The 18,538-nt window shown below is 32.8% G+C and overlaps 1 protein-coding gene across 1 annotated transcript in view; it reads right to left on the bottom strand.

The window, feature by feature from the left end:
• Nucleotides 1-4,780: 4,780 nt before the first annotated feature.
• Nucleotides 4,781-18,538, bottom strand: part of mRpL50 (mitochondrial ribosomal protein L50) — a 45,048-nt gene continuing 31,290 nt past the window's right edge. Inside the window, exons 3-4 of the mRNA XM_035363836.2 lie at nucleotides 11,612-11,753; nucleotides 4,781-5,169 (exon numbers count right to left, since the gene is read on the bottom strand). Coding sequence (XP_035219727.1) covers nucleotides 4,861-5,169; nucleotides 11,612-11,753 — 451 coding nt within the window. The 3' untranslated portion in view covers nucleotides 4,781-4,860. The remainder of the gene's footprint in view (nucleotides 5,170-11,611; nucleotides 11,754-18,538) is intronic.

The following is an 18,538-nucleotide window of genomic DNA, read 5'->3' as shown; positions in this document are numbered from 1 at the left end:
CCGAAAATAAATTCTCATAACCTCCTTTACAGGATTCCCAAGTTTGATAACATTTGGTCTGGTAGTTTTCCTTTTATGACCATTTCAAAGTGGAACTTTAATAATAACCACCATGTAAAATAAGCTTTAAAAGTCTGACAGTTTGGTTCAAGTCCCAACTTTAAAAAAAATATATATAAATATAAATTTTTATATTAATCCTCTTAGAAAGCATGTTTTAAGAAGCTAATTTTTCTCTCGCGTTATAGATTGTATAAAAAACATGATCTTTAATATGATTTAGATTGTTTCAGCCGATATAAGAATCGGGTTACTCTGTGGTACAGAATAAACCCTGCTGCACTGTTTTATTTCTTTGTCATTTAGCAAAAATCTTTTAATTAAAATATTTATCCTTTGGACTTCGCTTTAAACTTTATCTATAGCTAAAATGACTAGAAAATGAAAAGCTGTCTTTAGCTGAAACGCAATTCATATAATTGATATTTTAAAAAATTGACAAGAATGCAAAATGTATGGAAGTCTAGCAGTCAAAAAATCTTACTTTTCTTGTGTGAGCACTGAAAATAACTGTAGAAGGAAAGAAGAAAATTAGGGAGAAAAGTAAGCAAAAATTTGCAGGGAAATTTGGCTGTCAGACGTACCAAGATGTTCAAAAAGTTGGACGCTTTCGAATATACTTTCATGATATTTCAAAGAATTTAGGTGTTCAAAGAGAAAACACTTGGACGAGTACACCAGCAAATACCATCAATTGAGCTTGTGTTAACAGAAAAGACAAAACGAGATCATTGCAGATTAAAGTGAAGAGTGACTGGTTTTAAACTATATGGTTGTGTAAATTACGTTATAGAACATCATATCGTATCATAAATGGTGAATCCCATGATTTCCTCAGTCGAATTATTTGAAGATTCAGGAGTTTATCCAGTGATGTATGTGGATGTCACTTAAAGATTTTTTTTCCCTTCCTGATGAAACAGCGGCCGAGCGGTAAAGTCGCTGAACACTGGTAGTTCGGCCTGAGATTCGAATCCCGCGAACGGGCTGGCTGCATGGGCGTTTTCGTGGTTTTCCCCATGTGTAACGTGTATGCGAGCCAGTTTCCCTTAGAAAGTCCTCCAGGAAGGCATCCCTTCCCTTAAGCAGATAGCCGTAGTGTGCTTTGTAATAATAAAATAAACCAAAACCTTTTGATGAAACCAGTCTTTCCTTTCATCTCATAGCTTCAAAATGTTTAGCCTCTAAAGACTGATAAAGGCTCTGACGAAATACTTCGTGAAGAACTTTCTAAGGGAAACCAGCTGTCATACGCGGTACACATGAGAAAATCCACGAAAACACCCATGCAACCAGCCCGTTTACCGGGGTTTGAACCCCGGAGTGAACTACCAGTGTTCAGCAACTTTACCGCTCGGCCGTTTGTGGGCCTTTATGAAATGGAAGGCGATAACTTCATTTAAAATGATTGTCAGAAATACCAAAATGTGTCGAAAAGTTGGATACTTTTCAATATACTTTCAGAATGCTTAAAGAAACAGAGAAATAAATTTTTTCGTAAAATTTAGTATTCGTATTTTTTTAAATTTAAAACTTTTCAATCTTATGATATTTGATTCTTGCGATTTCAGAAATAAAATATTTGACTAAAATATGAATAACATTTTAAGAAACCAAATGTAGGATAAAATTGTGTAAAGCAATGGGCACAATGATAAAACTGTTTAAAGCAGTGTATGCAAGTCATCCTAAGTTAAAATATCGGTTATACATCTCTCTTATTTATATATATTTTTTCTGAACGGAACATTGAAAGGCGTGTAAAACTGTGCTTTACTGTATTTTCTCTTTTAATATAGTATGCAGTTTTCAAACGCATCGTAGTCTGGGTTACAAAGTATTCTTCCGAAAAAAACACAGTTCAAATAAATAAAATCAAATTCTGGAAAATTGATATTAATAAATATATTTAAAATGCTCAGTTCGAAGGAATAAATAGAAAATTTTAAAACAATTATCTGAAGAGACAATGCAACACAAACAATTAAAATAAAAGTATAAAAATTTAAAATTGACCTAAAATAATAGCTATGACGAAAAATATATATAAAGAAAATTATTTGAAAAAAAAAATAAAATAAACGCTGCACCTTTATTTACGCAGTTCGAATAAGTAAATAGAAATTTTTAAAACAGTTATTCGGAAAAAAAAAAAAAAGTGCAACTTAAATAATTAAAATGAAATTCGAAAAAGAAAAAATTACTTAAAATAATAAGTTATAATTAAAAATATAATATAAAGAATATTATTTGGAAAAAAGGAACGATGGTGACTTTTTTTCCTAAGGAAACTAGGTTGCCATATATTAAGAAGTTCGCCAAGTGAAGTATTCTTGGCGCAAACTGACAAAAAAGTGCCAACATAAATTTGTGAATTTCTCCGTAAATTTCGCTCCAAATTTTACAAAATTTCATATTTAGGCGTAATTTGAGTCGTAGAATCGAAATATGTAAAAAAATTGGTATGCTACTTCAGAAAAAGTTCGATTTTGTGTCAAAATACCTATGTTAGAATAGTGCTATATATAAATCTAATATATATCCTAAGTCGCGCTTTCGAAACATGAAGAACGCAATTTGAATTTTGTCAATCGGCCCTGTAGATCGGGAGATATAGGACTGTCCCATTTTTTTTTTTTTGAGCAGTGTACATGTACAGAAAAACAAATAATTAGAGAAAAATTGGATGATTTATTGAAGTGATAGAGCTTTGCAAAGTGAAAAAGTCAGTAACGCATTTGTCCACCTCTGGCCCTTATATGCAAGCAGCTATTCGGCTTGGCATCGATTGATAGAGGTTGCGGATGTCCTCCTGATTTATATCGTGCCAAATTCTGTCCAACTGGTACATTAGATTGTCAACATCCCGAGCTGGTTGGAGGGCCCTGCCCATAATGCACCAAGTGTGCTCAATAGGAGAGAGATCCGGCGAACTTGCTGGCCAAGGTAATGTTCTGTAAGCACTAAGGCAAGCAGGTTCAGCTGAAAATGTAGCAACTAAGCACTAAGGCAAGCAGTAGAAACATGTGCAGTGTGGGGGCAGGCATTATCTTGCTGAAATGTAAGCCAAGGGTGGCGTGACAGGAAGAGCATATCACTTACAAATATGAGGCTGGCCAAGGTAATGTTCTGTAAGCACTAAGGCAAGCAGGTTCAGCTGAAAATGTAGCAACTAAGCACTAAGGCAAGCAGTAGAAACATGTGCAGTGTGGGGGCAGGCATTATCTTGCTGAAATGTAAGCCAAGGGTGGCGTGACAGGAAGAGCATTACAACGGGCCTTAGAATTTCATCGACATACCGCTGTGCTGTAAGGTTGCGACAGATGACAACCAAAGGGGTCCTAATATGAAATGAAATGGCACCCCAGACCATCACCGACAACCAGGATTGATGGTCTGGGGTTCCATGTCTGCCGGAAGACAGTCAGGTTGGTATCACACTGCTGTCCGGGGCGTCCCCAGACTCGCCTTCGCTGCTTATCGGGGCTCAGTTCAAAGTGGAACTCATCACTGAAGACTATTCTACTCCAGTCAGTGACATTCCAGTACAAATGAACCCGACACCATTGCAAACAGGCTTGACGTTGTACAGAGGTCAATGGTAGACGGCGCAAGGGGCCAAACCTCAGCCCCCTTTCTGTGAGTCGTTTATGAATGGTCCTTGCGGTCACTGAAGCACTAGTTGCATGTACAATTGATGATAATGATGCATCTGAAGCTGTGAAAGCCACTCTGACGATTGCTCGGTCTTCACATTCTGTTGTTTCTCTAGTCCTACCACTTCCTTCTTGATGCTGTGTGCAGCCATGGTTCACCCATTCCTGCCAACATCGTCTAATAGTGGCATTGCTCCTGCTCAAATGTCGAGCTATTCGCTGATAAGACCAACAGGCTTCTTTGAGCCCAACTACACGACCTCCCTCAAATTCTGACATCTGCGCATATCGTTCGGGCACCTATATGCGAGGCACAGTTTCTGTTTACCAGAGTACATGGAATGAAATTCGTGAAGAATTTATGACCTAGAATTGTAATTTCTCCTCTTAACTATCCTGCCAGTTGCGCAGATTAGATGCGTTGTAGTGACAACCATTCATTCATTGGCAGCCAAAATGTAAAATTTTGCATTTTCCATCGAAACCTGTATGCATATCAATTTGTGTCCAATTTGCTTTATATCTTCTTGGTGCATCGTGGTGCTTTTTTTTTTTTTTTTTTTTTTTGGGTGTGTGTGTGTGTCTAAGAGTGTATTATCATTCGCGTTATGTCAGATTTAGCTCCCATTAGCTTCATTTTCCTGAAACTGAAGATACAGCTGAATGGTTGCCATTTTTACACAGCTGCCAAAATTGTGTACATATCACAAAAGGTTAGGGACTGATTTAGACAAAATGACTCTCAGGCCCCATTTCAGTGGTGGCAGGAATGCTGTGACATATGGATTTTTCTGTCAGGTGACCGTTTCTAACACTGCCAAGAATGATAGGACATTTTGAAAATGATGTGCAAACTTAAGTCATGTATCTTTTTATCAACAGAACTAGTCCAGGAACTTTAATATACTATACTGCTACATATCACTTACAAATATGAGGTAAAATTACATAATATATGTATAAAAATAATACCTTTAAATACATAACAGAATTTTTTTAGGAATGATCTTTCATTATAAAAACATGAAGAATAAATAGGCCAAAATAAATAGAGGAACACATGGTGAATAATAATATCTTTAATGATGCTTGAAATTTTAAAAACAGTGTGATACAATAAATATCTGCTCAACATATTTACCATTTATATATTTGGCCATTGTATTGTTTTTTCAAGTTTTTCTCCAGTCTTAGTATATATAATTCTCTTGCGTCCAGGAAAAGCTGTAACACCTTCAAAGAAGGTATCGGTTTCAGGATTAAAAACAGAAGTGTCTGGCAACACACACAGATTAGGTGGTAGTTTTTCTTGATCTCGAACAAGAGCATCATAATGCAACAATCCATCAACTGGGGTACTAAAATAAGTCAAAATATCTTCTACATCCTTTATCTTGTATAATAGAGAATTTGGGATATGTTTATTGAGTTGCTGTATTGTTTTTGTCAGCACCTGCAGAAATTACAAAAAAGTTAAACAAATAAATTACAACTTACGATATAATTTAAAATTATGCAAAGATTATAAAATAAAACACTGCTACTGAAAAATAATCAAACAAATCACATGTTTGACATCACCTTAAGGGATCCCCTGGAATCACATACATTGGTTTTGTACTGTATTATGACAATCGCTGCTCTATGGCATAGTAACATGGACCCAATTCCTACTGCCAGAAAAGACAGCCTGTGCTGTCCCAGAGGGCCATCCATGTGGGTAGCCTGATGGTCAATAACACAGAGTCAATAGATGCCTCCCTTCTTCATGGTCTAAGTGTGCCTGAGGTTTGAACCAGGCCCAGGCTGCTGGTTCAGTGTTGAGGGTTTGAAAGAGAGTTACTTGTCTGCACTTTGGATTGAGGCTCCCATTGTGCAGCTGAGTTTGTATTTTTTGGAGATTCTGTTGACAGCACCTGACCTTCCACTTAAGATGGAAGAAGTTCAAGCACTGTCTGCCTTAGCTACATTAAGTTGCAGGTTAACAAAAATTTGATTGATTGATCACATTAAGGGATTCTCTGCATGTCCAAAGTTTCTTAATAAACATTGTTTGAGAACCTGAGGATATGTATCATTGCTATTGGCTGATTTACCTAGGTTATGAAAAGAAAACAAAACGAAATTATAAAACAATTACCTTTCTCAAAGCTCCTTTAAATTTTTCCTTGTATGTGATGATAAACCATAAAATAATTTTTTCTAATTTTAAATATATTAATCCATTCTTAAAAATCAGAAAGTATCAATAAAAAGATGACATTAAATTCTGATGATTTTTATGCTTAATTCCTTAAGGTTCTTATCTACATATGCACCTTGGTTACAAGCAAATAAATTTTATAAACCAGAGCCAATATATGCTTAAAGAAATTTACCATTCTGAAAGCGATTTCATTTTTAAAACTCAATTATAAATATGCATTATTGTCCAATATTTTCTTTTTGTTTCAATAAAAATATCTAAGATTTCAGAAGAAATTCCTTTCTTATCTTTACATACCTCCTGGGGCCATAAACACTGGCTTTGTGCTATACTTTGAAAGTCTCAGCTCTACATAAAATACAGAAGTTCTACTCAGGGTACCAGGGGGTAGTGGTGTCAGCCATCTGAATGGGTAAAATGATTACACTCTGTTCATTGGTTTCATAAGCTTCTTGGCATGATTCTTGGCATTCAAGGCTGTATTTGCAATTAAATTCCATGAAGTAGGACCCAGTATACAGACCTTTGGGGAGCTCCTTTATTAAAATTTTTCTCTATATTTATTCCATATTATTTTTTAATTTTCTAAATAGCTAGAAATAATTTTATACAAATTTATATGACATTTTAATCTGAGTAGATTCGACTTTATGTTTGGCCATCACAGTTCATTAAACGCATTTCTAATATCTATTAATATCAATGGAGTACATAAATTATCATTTTTATTTTCTTTCACAATTCTTTTTACATTTCCAATTGTTAATATTGTACCTTTTCCAGATGTGAACCCATACTGGTTTTCATTCATTAATTTATTGTTTTTCAGATGAAAACATAATCTATTATTAATCAACTTGTCCAAAACTTTTCCCAAGGAAGACAATAAACATATAGGTCTATATGCCAAAGGATTAGTTGGATTTTTGCCTGGTTTTGAAAACAGGATTAAACAAGCAGTTCTCCAAAAGAAAACTAATTTCAAAAATGACATATCTATGGTTACTCAAAAAGGTAATCAAGAACTTCTCAATCTGAAATATTCAAGTTTTCTTTAAATCTGAGGCAATTATATCAATCTAAGAACTCCCCAAAGTTATGCAAAATGTCGGAAGGTCATTCTTTATTATTATTAATCACAAATATGTTCGTCAAGAGAAAATCTGCTAATATTTTCCCTCTACTGTTCATTCTTTCTTGTCCCCATAGGGGATGTTTGCAATTCATATCTCCATTAATAACTATTGAATAATTATCAAATATCATTATCAGAGTTGTTAATATTTGTAAATGATCTTCAGAAGTCTCTAAAGGTGAAAAATAACAAGTAATCAGAATACAAGGATTTTGTCCATCTATCGAAATTGCAACAATATCTTTTGATACATAAAAGTCCACTATCAAAAACAAAGATTCCAGTTCTAATTTAATCATGCTTATTATATGCTTTTGCACATAAAGGAAATCCATACATTTTCGCCTGTGCACAAATCTTGTACACAAATTATTTGTAAATTTTTATCCATAATTTCCTTATCTGTAATTAAGTTGGTCTGTGGTTTTAACTCCATGATGAAGGTTAATTGGATATATTACATTTTTTTAATACTTACAATCCATAATCTTTTTTTTTTTTTTTTAATTTCTAGTTGCCTTATAAGGCACTTAACATTCTTTACTAGTATTTTCATGATTCAAATTAAACCAAGACCATATTTTTCATTTGCATTACTACAGTTTCTACATTTTAATTCTAGGCTTTGACATTCCTTTTGAGGATGTCTTTTTTGGTTACGTCTATTGCAAATTGCTTTATTTTGACAATATCTCTTCATGTGGCCAACTTCATAACCAGAGAAACATCTGGTAACTCTCTTATATTCATTTATATTGTGTCTAATTCATCTTAAGTCAACCCTTTTCTCTTTTATTACTCTTTTAAAAGACTCTGGATTTAGGATACAATCCAATGAACACCAGTTATTGATTTGATATTAAATCTTGGTAAAAATCGGCTGTTTTTAAATCTTTATTATGAGATATTAACAATTCTTTGAGCTCTTCATTACCCAATGATGAATCAACATTATAAATTATTATCTTTGGATTAACCTTTTTTAGGTCTCTTTATTTCTAATTCTTCATTTAAGTTTGCATTTTCAGCAACAGTTGATTCCAGAACTGTCTTCTTTTTTAATAAATTTTATTAGCACTCCACCATTTTTTAATTTTTTGTACTTTTTGAATACCAATCTTCAATCGATTGGGTAATATATTTTTTCCTAATTTCTCCCTTATTTACTCCGATGTACAGTTTTCTCTTTAGAATATATCAAAGTTAAATATTCAAGTTCTATTTTCTTAGATCTAGATCTTGATCTAACTTTTTCTGCATAAGTAGGTTTCTCTTATTTTCTTTTTCATCTATCAAATAATTTTCTCTTTCTTTTAACTGACCTCTCAATTCACTATTTTCTATTAAAATATTAATCATTACTTTTTTAAACTTCTGGAATATTTCTCTTATTTTATTTCCAGTTGTTAATTTTTACAGCGGAATCTCCCAAGATTCTTTCTAATTCACTTGTTTGATTGTAAAAGTATGACAGCACGTTGTCAGTGACTCTGTCAAATTTAGATCTAATGATTCATTTGCATCATTAGTATTTCCTTCACTTTTATCATCTTCTTTTTCTCTCATTCTTTCCTTCATTTCTTTGTTTTGCATCTTCTTTCTTATTCTTTTTCCTCCTTTTCATTTTTGTTTTTCTTATCTCCATTCGCCATCCCAGCAATACTCTGGGGTTGACACTGGGGGATGTCTGTATTTGTGGAATGTAATTTAGATCCCACAAAAGTATTAGTATTTCCCCGACCACAACAAGGTATGAGACTCATGACAAAGTCATTCACACATTATATTCACAGATTACATAAGTAATAATTACCCAAGCACAAAGTGAAAATGTGTGACAGTAAGATTGGATGCATGCAAAGTCTAGACATAAACAAAAATAGTCAAAAAGTCCTTTCATGCAAATTAAAAATGTAAACAATCTTCGGTTCAAAAGGCCTAACAGAGCTTAAATGATAAAATTTCAGTAAAATATCACAAATCCTGAATGAAAAAGTGTGAAATCAATAAATATGCATAAAAAACACAAAAGTTATCAATTATAATTCAAATATCCCTTTATACCCATAAACAAAGTTATTAAGCGTGGAGAGTTAATCATGTATATCTTCACAAATTACGTATGCGTATGCCCAAGCATTCTATGAAAATAAGGTAGAGAGCATAAAAACTCTAAACATATACATAAATAATCAAAAAATTCACTCATGCACAGATTAAAAGTGAATGAACTTGGCAAAGTCAAACACATAAAATTTTTTAATCAAAACCAATAAATACACTTAGTTTCCAAAATAAAGCATAAGAGCACTAGATCAAGTGTTTTCAATGCCTCAAAATAATTTTCACGGTCTAAGAAGAATTGAAATTGAATATAAATATACCTCTTGGATTAGGCCTAGTGACTCCAAAATGCATGAGAGCTCAAATTCACTATGCACTTATGTTGAATTTCTTAATAAATCATCACTAGAGCACATACTGAAACACAATTTAGTACTAAAAACCGATCATATTTACCGAAATATTTCACAAAGTCCAAAAGCTCAAAGAACATGCAATCATCATTGTGCCAAGCATGTGCACCTCTGCAAGTTTTAGTAAGAAATAAAGAAGAAGTTCATAATTATTTCCCTCTACAAATATATTCATTTTTACTTCCTTGTATGAAGTAAAGGAAGTATTGTAATCACAAAAAAATATTGGTTATCAGATTTCAACTGATATATCCATTGTCCAATCCATTTTGATTTTTTCCCCCCATGACATCTATATATATGGACAGAATAAGGGTCTCTTTATTCCAAAACAATTAGTAAAACAGATTCAAAATGGATTATTTTTTGTGATGTTTGTATGTATATAAGTACCTTACTCATTATAAAGAAAAAAATTACAAGAAGTTTGACACCCATATGAAAAAATTTAATCGGGATACTTAGTTACAAAATTTGCAATTTTTTAAGTCATTTTCAACTTGCCTTGAAATATAAGTTAATTATTTTTCAGTACCATATTTGACGGCATATAAGACACATTGGCATATAAGACGCACCCTTATATAGAAGGCCACACACATGTAAATGTAGAAAAAGTTATGTGTGTCTAGACCTTTACCGGGTTAAAAATAGCATTCAGTATTGAAAGTTAACCTGTGTCCTTCAGGTATAAGACGCAGGTAACTTTTTTTTAGACCAAATTTAGGAAAAAAAGTGTGTCTTATATGCCATCAAATATGGTAATTCAAGGAAATAAATTTAAATGAAGCGTACCAAAAAATGTGTGAACTTAATAGGCTTTACAAGGAAGTCATGTGGTGTCCACATCAGATTTTTTCTATATGTCTCAAAGAAAAATTTAGTAAATAAAAGAAAAATAACAATCAAGACAAACAAGACAGAATCTGAATGTTGAACAATCTTTTCACCCAATATTATTACCAAGCAATTAAAAAATTCTTTTCTCAACTCACCAACAGGCACACTCTTGTTTTAAGAGATTACTAGAATTCTGTTGTCGTCATTCCTTTCTTTCCATCAATTAGATATAAAACTGCATGCATTTTACAGACATTTAACTTTTGGGCCGTTTATCCTCCTATCAATAAAATTCTGAGTTCCATACTTAAGGATTCCATTCTGGATATGAATTACTGGGGTATTTGCAGGATTCCTCCCTAGTGTGGTTTAACTTACATTAGTCAAATTAAGAGGATCTTAAAAATTCCCATTAAGGAACATAAGGCATATGTTAGGAAAAGGAAACACAAAACACTCTGTTGAGAGAAAAACACTTTGTTGTCCAGCATTGTGGGTCCAAAAATCACACTTTCCATTTTTCTGCAGCCAAAATCATTCAAAATACATCTTTCATTGGTGAAATGAATTTTCTAGAGGCATTTTACATTAAAAAAAAATATTTCTGTTTTAATTCATGACCCTAATTCCAATCCATTTTTACCTTCAGCCTTTAAGGAAATTATGTTTGAGTTTTCTTGTTTCATCAATAGATAGCGCCAGTAGCTTAACACCTGCCCAGCCATTCTTAGCTTATCTCATCTCCTTTATTTGCACTTTGCCAGCTGAGGTTGCTGGTTTGGTAAAACCATCAAAACTAGTCCTGTGAAAATTTGCAAATATAAAGCTGATTTTTGTTGTTTGACTTCTGAATTAATATTTATTCGGCATGTTATTTTACCTTAATTTAAAATTTGTTTTGTTAACAAAAATTCCATTTTATGGAAAAAGAAAAATTAGCCACTCAGCTGCTTTTGTACATATGGCTTGTATGCAATTAGAATTTGAGAACACAGCTGTAAGAGACTTTTTTTCAAAGCGATTTTGTGCTTTTCTTAACACATTAGTGGATCTTTGACTACAAAGAGATCAACTAAAAAACACCTTTTTAAAAATTTGAATTTTAAAAATGTTTTCAAAGGTTAATCCTTCCATTAGTTATTGATTACAACCTAAAATAGAAGTACATCTGATTTATAGAAATACACTAGATATATGAAAATATATTTCGAATATTATAGAAATAAAAATTACTCACTTTGTATTTTAATAACCGATCATCCAAAGTCTGTCTTTTCCATTCGGGATTCAACTGCGAACCAAATATTTTTTTACAGATTTGATGAAGTTGCTCTTCTACATCAGAAGGTGGCTGGTAAGAAGGCTGTTCTTTAGCAAACCTGAAAATCATACCAAACAGAAATTATCAAAATATATTAAAATGTCTAAAACTAAAAAAAAATTATGTTACTCTCTAATTGTCCACCCACGCATGACAAGAATCACAGGGTAAGGCACTATGTCATCAAAGTAGGCAATACAAAATTTTATGAAAATGTATTTATCTGGCAGTCCACAATGGTTGTGCATACATCATGCACTGGCATAATGCACATGGTTTTGAAATTCCAGAGTCATTTTTTTAGTGATAACTTTTTCTAAACTTGTGTGATACTCAGATTTTCTTCAAGTCCAAACAGGTCGATGTGTATATGGTGAGTAGTGATGAGTTGCTCTGTGATGTTGAGAATTTAAAAATTCTCTCATTTTTTTTCAAGTTAAAACAAATCATCATGCCCATCAGCAGAAGACCAGGGCAAAAGAATGCATACAGTATTTCAATATGGATTATTATTATCTTTTATTAAAGAATAATAATTAGTATCTATAATATATAACTATTATCTATAATAAATATTATCTTTTATTAAAGAAGAGTGTTTTACTATGGATGTTCGCCACATGTTTAATTTAGTTAATTTGTTGCTACTTTATGCAATATTGAGTGTTTTGTTATGGTTGTTTGCTTTTTTATTTTTCAGTTTTTCATTAAGGATGTTTTGTTTTTATTTTTGTTCATTCACTGCTGTTGTATGTAATCTGCTGTGTGCTCCATTTTTTTAACATGGCTATTTTTTTTTTTAATATATATATACGTATATGTTAGGTTGGCAAAAAATTAAATGCCAATGACTGGTGACTCTGTAGGAGGACTGAGTAGATAATCAGAAAGTACCATTATTTATTCTAAAGTGATAAATAAAACAGCATATGCTTAACTACATAAAAATTACATTTAAGTGAGAATTCTTTTATTAAACTATGTGTCCTTTTTAATCTCTACAAGATTCCAAACAGAATGTTCCTGTTAAAAAGGCCACTATAAGAACTTCAGCGTAATTTGGCAAAAACTAGAAGAACATTTGACCTTCAAAAAATGAAAAACTGCTGTGTACAGAGGACATAATACTCATTGTTCTTTGAGGAGGCCATACTTCAGCCACAGCTACCATTATAGAATAAAATATTGACCTTTTCTTATTTTTACCCATATTGAACTGGAAATAAGTTCCTCAGTCTGAATGTGTAGAAAGTGCAAAGCAATAAGAAAAGGAATCCTGGAACCATGAAACAAATTATCGGCATGAAGACTTCCCACATACAGTTTTTCATTTGCATTTGTTGGAAATGAAAATACAAATTTGGAATCCTTTGTTATACAGAGAAAAGGCATCTCAAATTGCAAGAAGTCTAAATTTAAATCAGGCTACACAGATAACCATTAAAAAAATATTTTGTTTTTAAATGTTTTTGAAATGCATCTCTCTATTTCATATTGGATGTTAGTCTTGTAAACCATGCTAATACCTGTTTTCCCAGCCGATGTACCATTTGAAAACTGCAAAGTCTGAGGCAACACTTTCAGGTTTAGAGAGCCAGCTAGGTTATTGTAACCAAAGGGAACTTATCACAAAGTTCAAGGAACTTCCTTTGCAGGATAATAATGCTGAGTGTTTGAATGGTTTTCTGGTCACAGTAATAGTTTCACTGTAGGGAAACTACAGCAAAAACTACTATTCAGGATCCGTAAGTGACCGAATTTAGGAAACTCGATTTGACACAAAGGGCTTGCAGTCTATGGCCTATCCCTTACACAGTAGATAGCTACGTGGCTATTACTCCACTACACGTGGCTATATTAAGAAACATTTGATAGCACAGTTCAGGAAACAAATCTGTCAAAACTTAGACAATTTGGTTAATACCAAAGTAGCCATCAATTCCAAATGAGAATGATTCATAATCTTGAGTGAAGCCATGTGACACTTCGCAACGATGAAACTGGTGCAAATGTTACTTTTGAATCAAGGTATCTAAAATATCCGTACAGCACCATATGCTTTAAGGTTAGCCTCAGCAAATACATGGAGGCAACATTAGATTTTTCACAACTATCAAAATATTTTCTCAGAAGAGAAAAATTCTCAAGCTATGATAAACTGGCATCCTTCTATGATCCATGCTGAATAAGTGCTTTCTGTATTATGATCCATGCTGAATAAGTACTTTATGGTGCATGCCCGTACACAAGAAATTGTTTCTTTACCACCTGATCATGTTCTGCAATCACCTCTATTTTCTATAACAGGACTTCATTATACTGCCGCCTTCTTCACAAAGTACAGCAAGGATAAACATTATCTCTTCTGTTTACTTGCCCTAATATCCAAGCCTTACATTTAAAACTTGTGAGAATATACAACTTTACACTTGCATTCTGCAGATTTATTTCCCATCATGGATTGTGCTCAATAATATACTCAGACGATACAAAGATATTCAAGTGTGCTGATCTCAAGTGTGTGATTCAAGTGACCTGAACTTTGCATTCCGCCGATTTATTTCTCATCATGGATTCTGCTCAATGATATAGTTGGACAATACACAGACATTCGAGTGTGCTGATCTCGAGTTGCGAAAAATCTGGATGTGTATTCTACATCCATCTGTACAAAATTTGTTTTCCGCCCATGGTATAACATGAAAATACATTGCTGAAAAAGGAGCATGATGGGAAGAGTTCCAGGAAAGGTACTTTAGAATAATCGAAACTTGTTTAAGAAAAATAGTTCAGTGTTCTAGTCTCTGTCTGAATGAATTAGAAACAGTTTTCTTTGAAATCGAAGCCATAATTAATTCAAGGGCCATAACATACATCTATGATGACCCTTCAGAGCCCTCATCACTAATTTCTTAGGTGGTAAACATTTATTTTCTCTTCCAGTTACAAGAGACTTGAATGGGTTTACACATTCCTTGATCAAAACATATAAATATCAACAAACTTCATTAAATTATTTTAGAGTCATTGGATGAAGTGTTACTTGCTTTCTTTAAGGTCTATTGACTTATGTCCACCTACTAAAGTGTCTGGTGAATTTAAAGTTGATGATGATGTCCTTAAATGTGAGAATCATTTCTGAATCTGTGGTAACAGATTAGATATGCAGGTAAGATAACAGAAATTTATCCTGGCAGATATGGTCAGGTTTACTTCTATCTCATAAAAACTCAAATAGGTAATTTTAAAGAGACCAGTACAATTGCTTTACAACCTTGAAGTGTATAATTAGAAGCAAAAAGCAACTCTGTAATAATCTGATTTTGTTCTTTTGTATATGTATCATTTTCTGAGTATCTTTATTGATGCTGTTAAATGTGATTTTTTAGGTTGTATGATTATTGTGAATTTTAATTTTAGTATAATTGATTCGTGTTTCTTATTTAATAATTAACTTATGTTGATTTAATATGTTTAAACATTATTTTTATTTGCAATTTGATATATTTAAAATGTTGTGATTGATTTACTAATATTAATTTATCATGTATTCGGTTTGTGTGAACTTAAGAAATCACATATGGGGAGTGTTGAAAATTGAGAATATAGATAGTATATTGAGATATAGATATTATAGTATATTGAGATATAAATTGAGAATATAGATAGTATATAGGTACTGCTTTATAGCAGAATTCATGTAATGTAGAAACGAAAAGGAAACTGCATATCGATTCACTATGCAGTATTATTCTTGTGAAAGTTGGTCCACCTTATAATAGGAAAAAAATGTATGTATTTATATATAAAATGATATAATAGATGATAAAGAACAATCTACTGCTTTGTTTTCCTGGATGGACACCCCTCAGATTTTGTGGTTTCCAAACAATTTATGTGTTCTTAAGAATAAAAAATCTAATGTGTACACCACATGACTTTCTTGTACGGAATATTAAGTTATACGCATTTTTTCTTGCATTTTATTTAAACTTATTAGATTGAATTAAACCTACTTCACCGACAACGCATAAACCACAATAGAATAAATGCATTCTTTAAAATTCACTTTTTTTTTACCATAGCGACACTCTGGCGCTAGGTTTACTTAACAGTATTATATTTCATTCATATTATAACTCAGAATGCACAAAATTTATATCATTTAAAGAATTATCTAACTGTTGCCACATGTTCTATTCAAATACTAAAATAAAGCTAAAACTATGTATAAAAGAAATTAAGCAAACAAAACAAAAAAGAAACAGTTTTTCACAGACGATTGAGTATTTCTCAGTCAATTAATTCAGTTTTCACTTCGCGACAAGGAAAAATACATAAAAACTCAAAATATCTGTATTAAAAATTATGAAGTAAATCTTAAACGCTTATTTCCTCGAAAAAATTCCAGAAAGAATTAAGCATGATTTAAATAATAAATGAAGGCATTATCTTTGTTGTTGCGAAGCTAAGTTTCTCTAGATTGGCAACAAATCCGCTACTCAGCTGTTTCAAATGTAAACAAGAGCAATAGCCGCCATCAAATTAGGCTTAGCGGCACTTAAACAATTTTAAAATTGTTGATAATTCTAAAAATATTGCATATTGATTTACTAAAGGCATAAAACCCTTAACCGGAATATAAAAACAACATAATTCAATCATTTTTAAAGCAAAAAATGTACAATTTACAAACATATAAGAGTAAAGAAACTAAGATCACTGAGCCGGGTAACAGAGTGGATATATTTATAAATATATTTATATACGTTTGGCACGGCCGATTGAAACCAAAATACGAGGTGCACATCTACATGTTATAGTAGTCTTATATAAAAAATTTCAACGTTCTGAGGATACAAAATTTCAACGTTTTGAGTTATGCGAGATACGCACGTACGTACATACGTTCATACAGACGCCACGAAAAATTCTCTTCAGAATTCATTTTTCAAGTAGTTTTTTAGTTTTTTTGGAGGAAAGAGTCTTTTATTCTGTCCTTACGTACAGATATCACGCAAAAACATCGTTAAATTGCATTCGAAAGCGGTCAAAGTGGATATTTTCGTTGAAATATGCTGCCTGAAGCTTTTTGCAATTACAATACTTCCTTTTTACTTCGTACAAGGAAGTAAAAAACCACTGCTTGTTTTTCAGTCAACAATAAGTTAAATATGGTTAACATTTTAGACGTGGAGAAACTAATGAGGAATATGAAAGAATAAACAATACTGAGATGAAACTACTATTAACTTTTCACTTGGCTGAAAGTTAAAAATGCTCAACATTTTAGAGGGAATAAATAACAAAAGAATGATATCACATGATCTACAGTAAGCATGAAAATCAAATATACTGCACATTATAAATGTCACAAAAATTTCCCATTTTTTCCAACTTATTATAAACTAAAAATGATAAAAATTTTAAAGAAAGAAAAATACTGAATTGTTCATATCATATGGAGAACTTTATAATGGAAAGAGCCTAAAAATTAATCGTATTGCATGTTAAATATCCACCAATTAAGTTCAGCAGTTGTGACACCTAATCTGAGCTGAACATCGTATGGAGATCCCTCAATACTCCAAACTCAACAACTGAGAACTGTGCAGGCATAGCCAAGATATTGCACAAAGCACAATGTTTCTGGCTGAGTAACAAGCAAATCCACATGAGCACACAATATTGAAAAGTCCGGCAATAGTAATCCCACAAGGAAAATCATGGCAGAAGAGGAGCCTAAACATCACAGGTTTAGCAAAAAATCCAGATGTTCACAAGTAAAAAGTTCATACCATGCTTTAATATTTAGGAAAATTAAAGCATGGGAAGTAATAGTCCATGAGGTGGCACCATCTACTGTTGCCCAGAAGTACTAGAAAAATTTTTTTTGCAGATATCATCCATCAGCAATACAGCAAAATTCGTATCTATTTGTATCATGTGTTCAACTATTCCAAAAGCAACTAAAACTTTCTCTGGGGGGGGGGGGTTGCATCTTCTTGCACTTTTCGGTAAATTCAATAAATTTGCAGATTAGCATTTCAATACTTTTATATCCACTTTGAAATCTGAAGCAGTTTGTCGTAGAGTAGGATTTTGAGGGAGGAGTTCAATCTTTAACATCAGACCTAACAGTCACCGGAAGCTAACTATTTGAAGTGTCTGAGATGGGTAACTTCAACATCAGGGTCATCTTCCTAAAATCAGTTTTGCTAAGAATTTTTGGATGAAATTCACGGGACTTAAAAGAGGCAACATGGTCCAATTTGCAGTTCACACAGGTCAGCTTTTCCTCCTTTGGGAGCTTACAAACGTCAGATGATTCTGACTACATTTCCAACAACTACGTCTATTGCTGCAGAACAACTGTCCATGACCATGCTTCTGACATCGAAAACACATCATAGTGCTTCGATTATTTCTGTACTTACGTAAAGTCACTCGCAGATCAAGCAAAGTCTTTTCTTGTAAATGCATCTACCTGCATCAGTTCTCTTTACAGAAATGAAAAAGACAGGTAGTTTCACTTTGACACCATCAAATTTCCTAGTGAATTGGGAGACGTTTACCACCGGAAAACCTTCTTTGCAGAGTTCTGCCTTGATATCTATCATTCACAGATAAGTCGCCAGTAAGGCCTCGAATCACAACTTTAAGTTTTCCTTCTTAGTTACGAAAGTACTGAACTGTATCTCATTTTTCAGAAGCACAGCCAATGCAAGATCACATCATTTCATTAATTTTGTACTCATCTATGAACGTCAATGCCGAAGTTTGTTCACCAAGAGGCAATAATGTTACCCACATGGATGTTAGCGTCCTGGCGGTCGCTACTAC

The sequence above is a fragment of the Stegodyphus dumicola genome, chromosome 10 (assembly GCF_044657685.1).
Source record: "Stegodyphus dumicola isolate Sdum_Otavi_A_Nest chromosome 10, ASM4465768v1".
NCBI classification, from domain to species: Eukaryota; Metazoa; Arthropoda; class Arachnida; order Araneae; family Eresidae; genus Stegodyphus; species Stegodyphus dumicola.
This window is presented reverse-complemented; position numbering and strand designations above follow the sequence as displayed.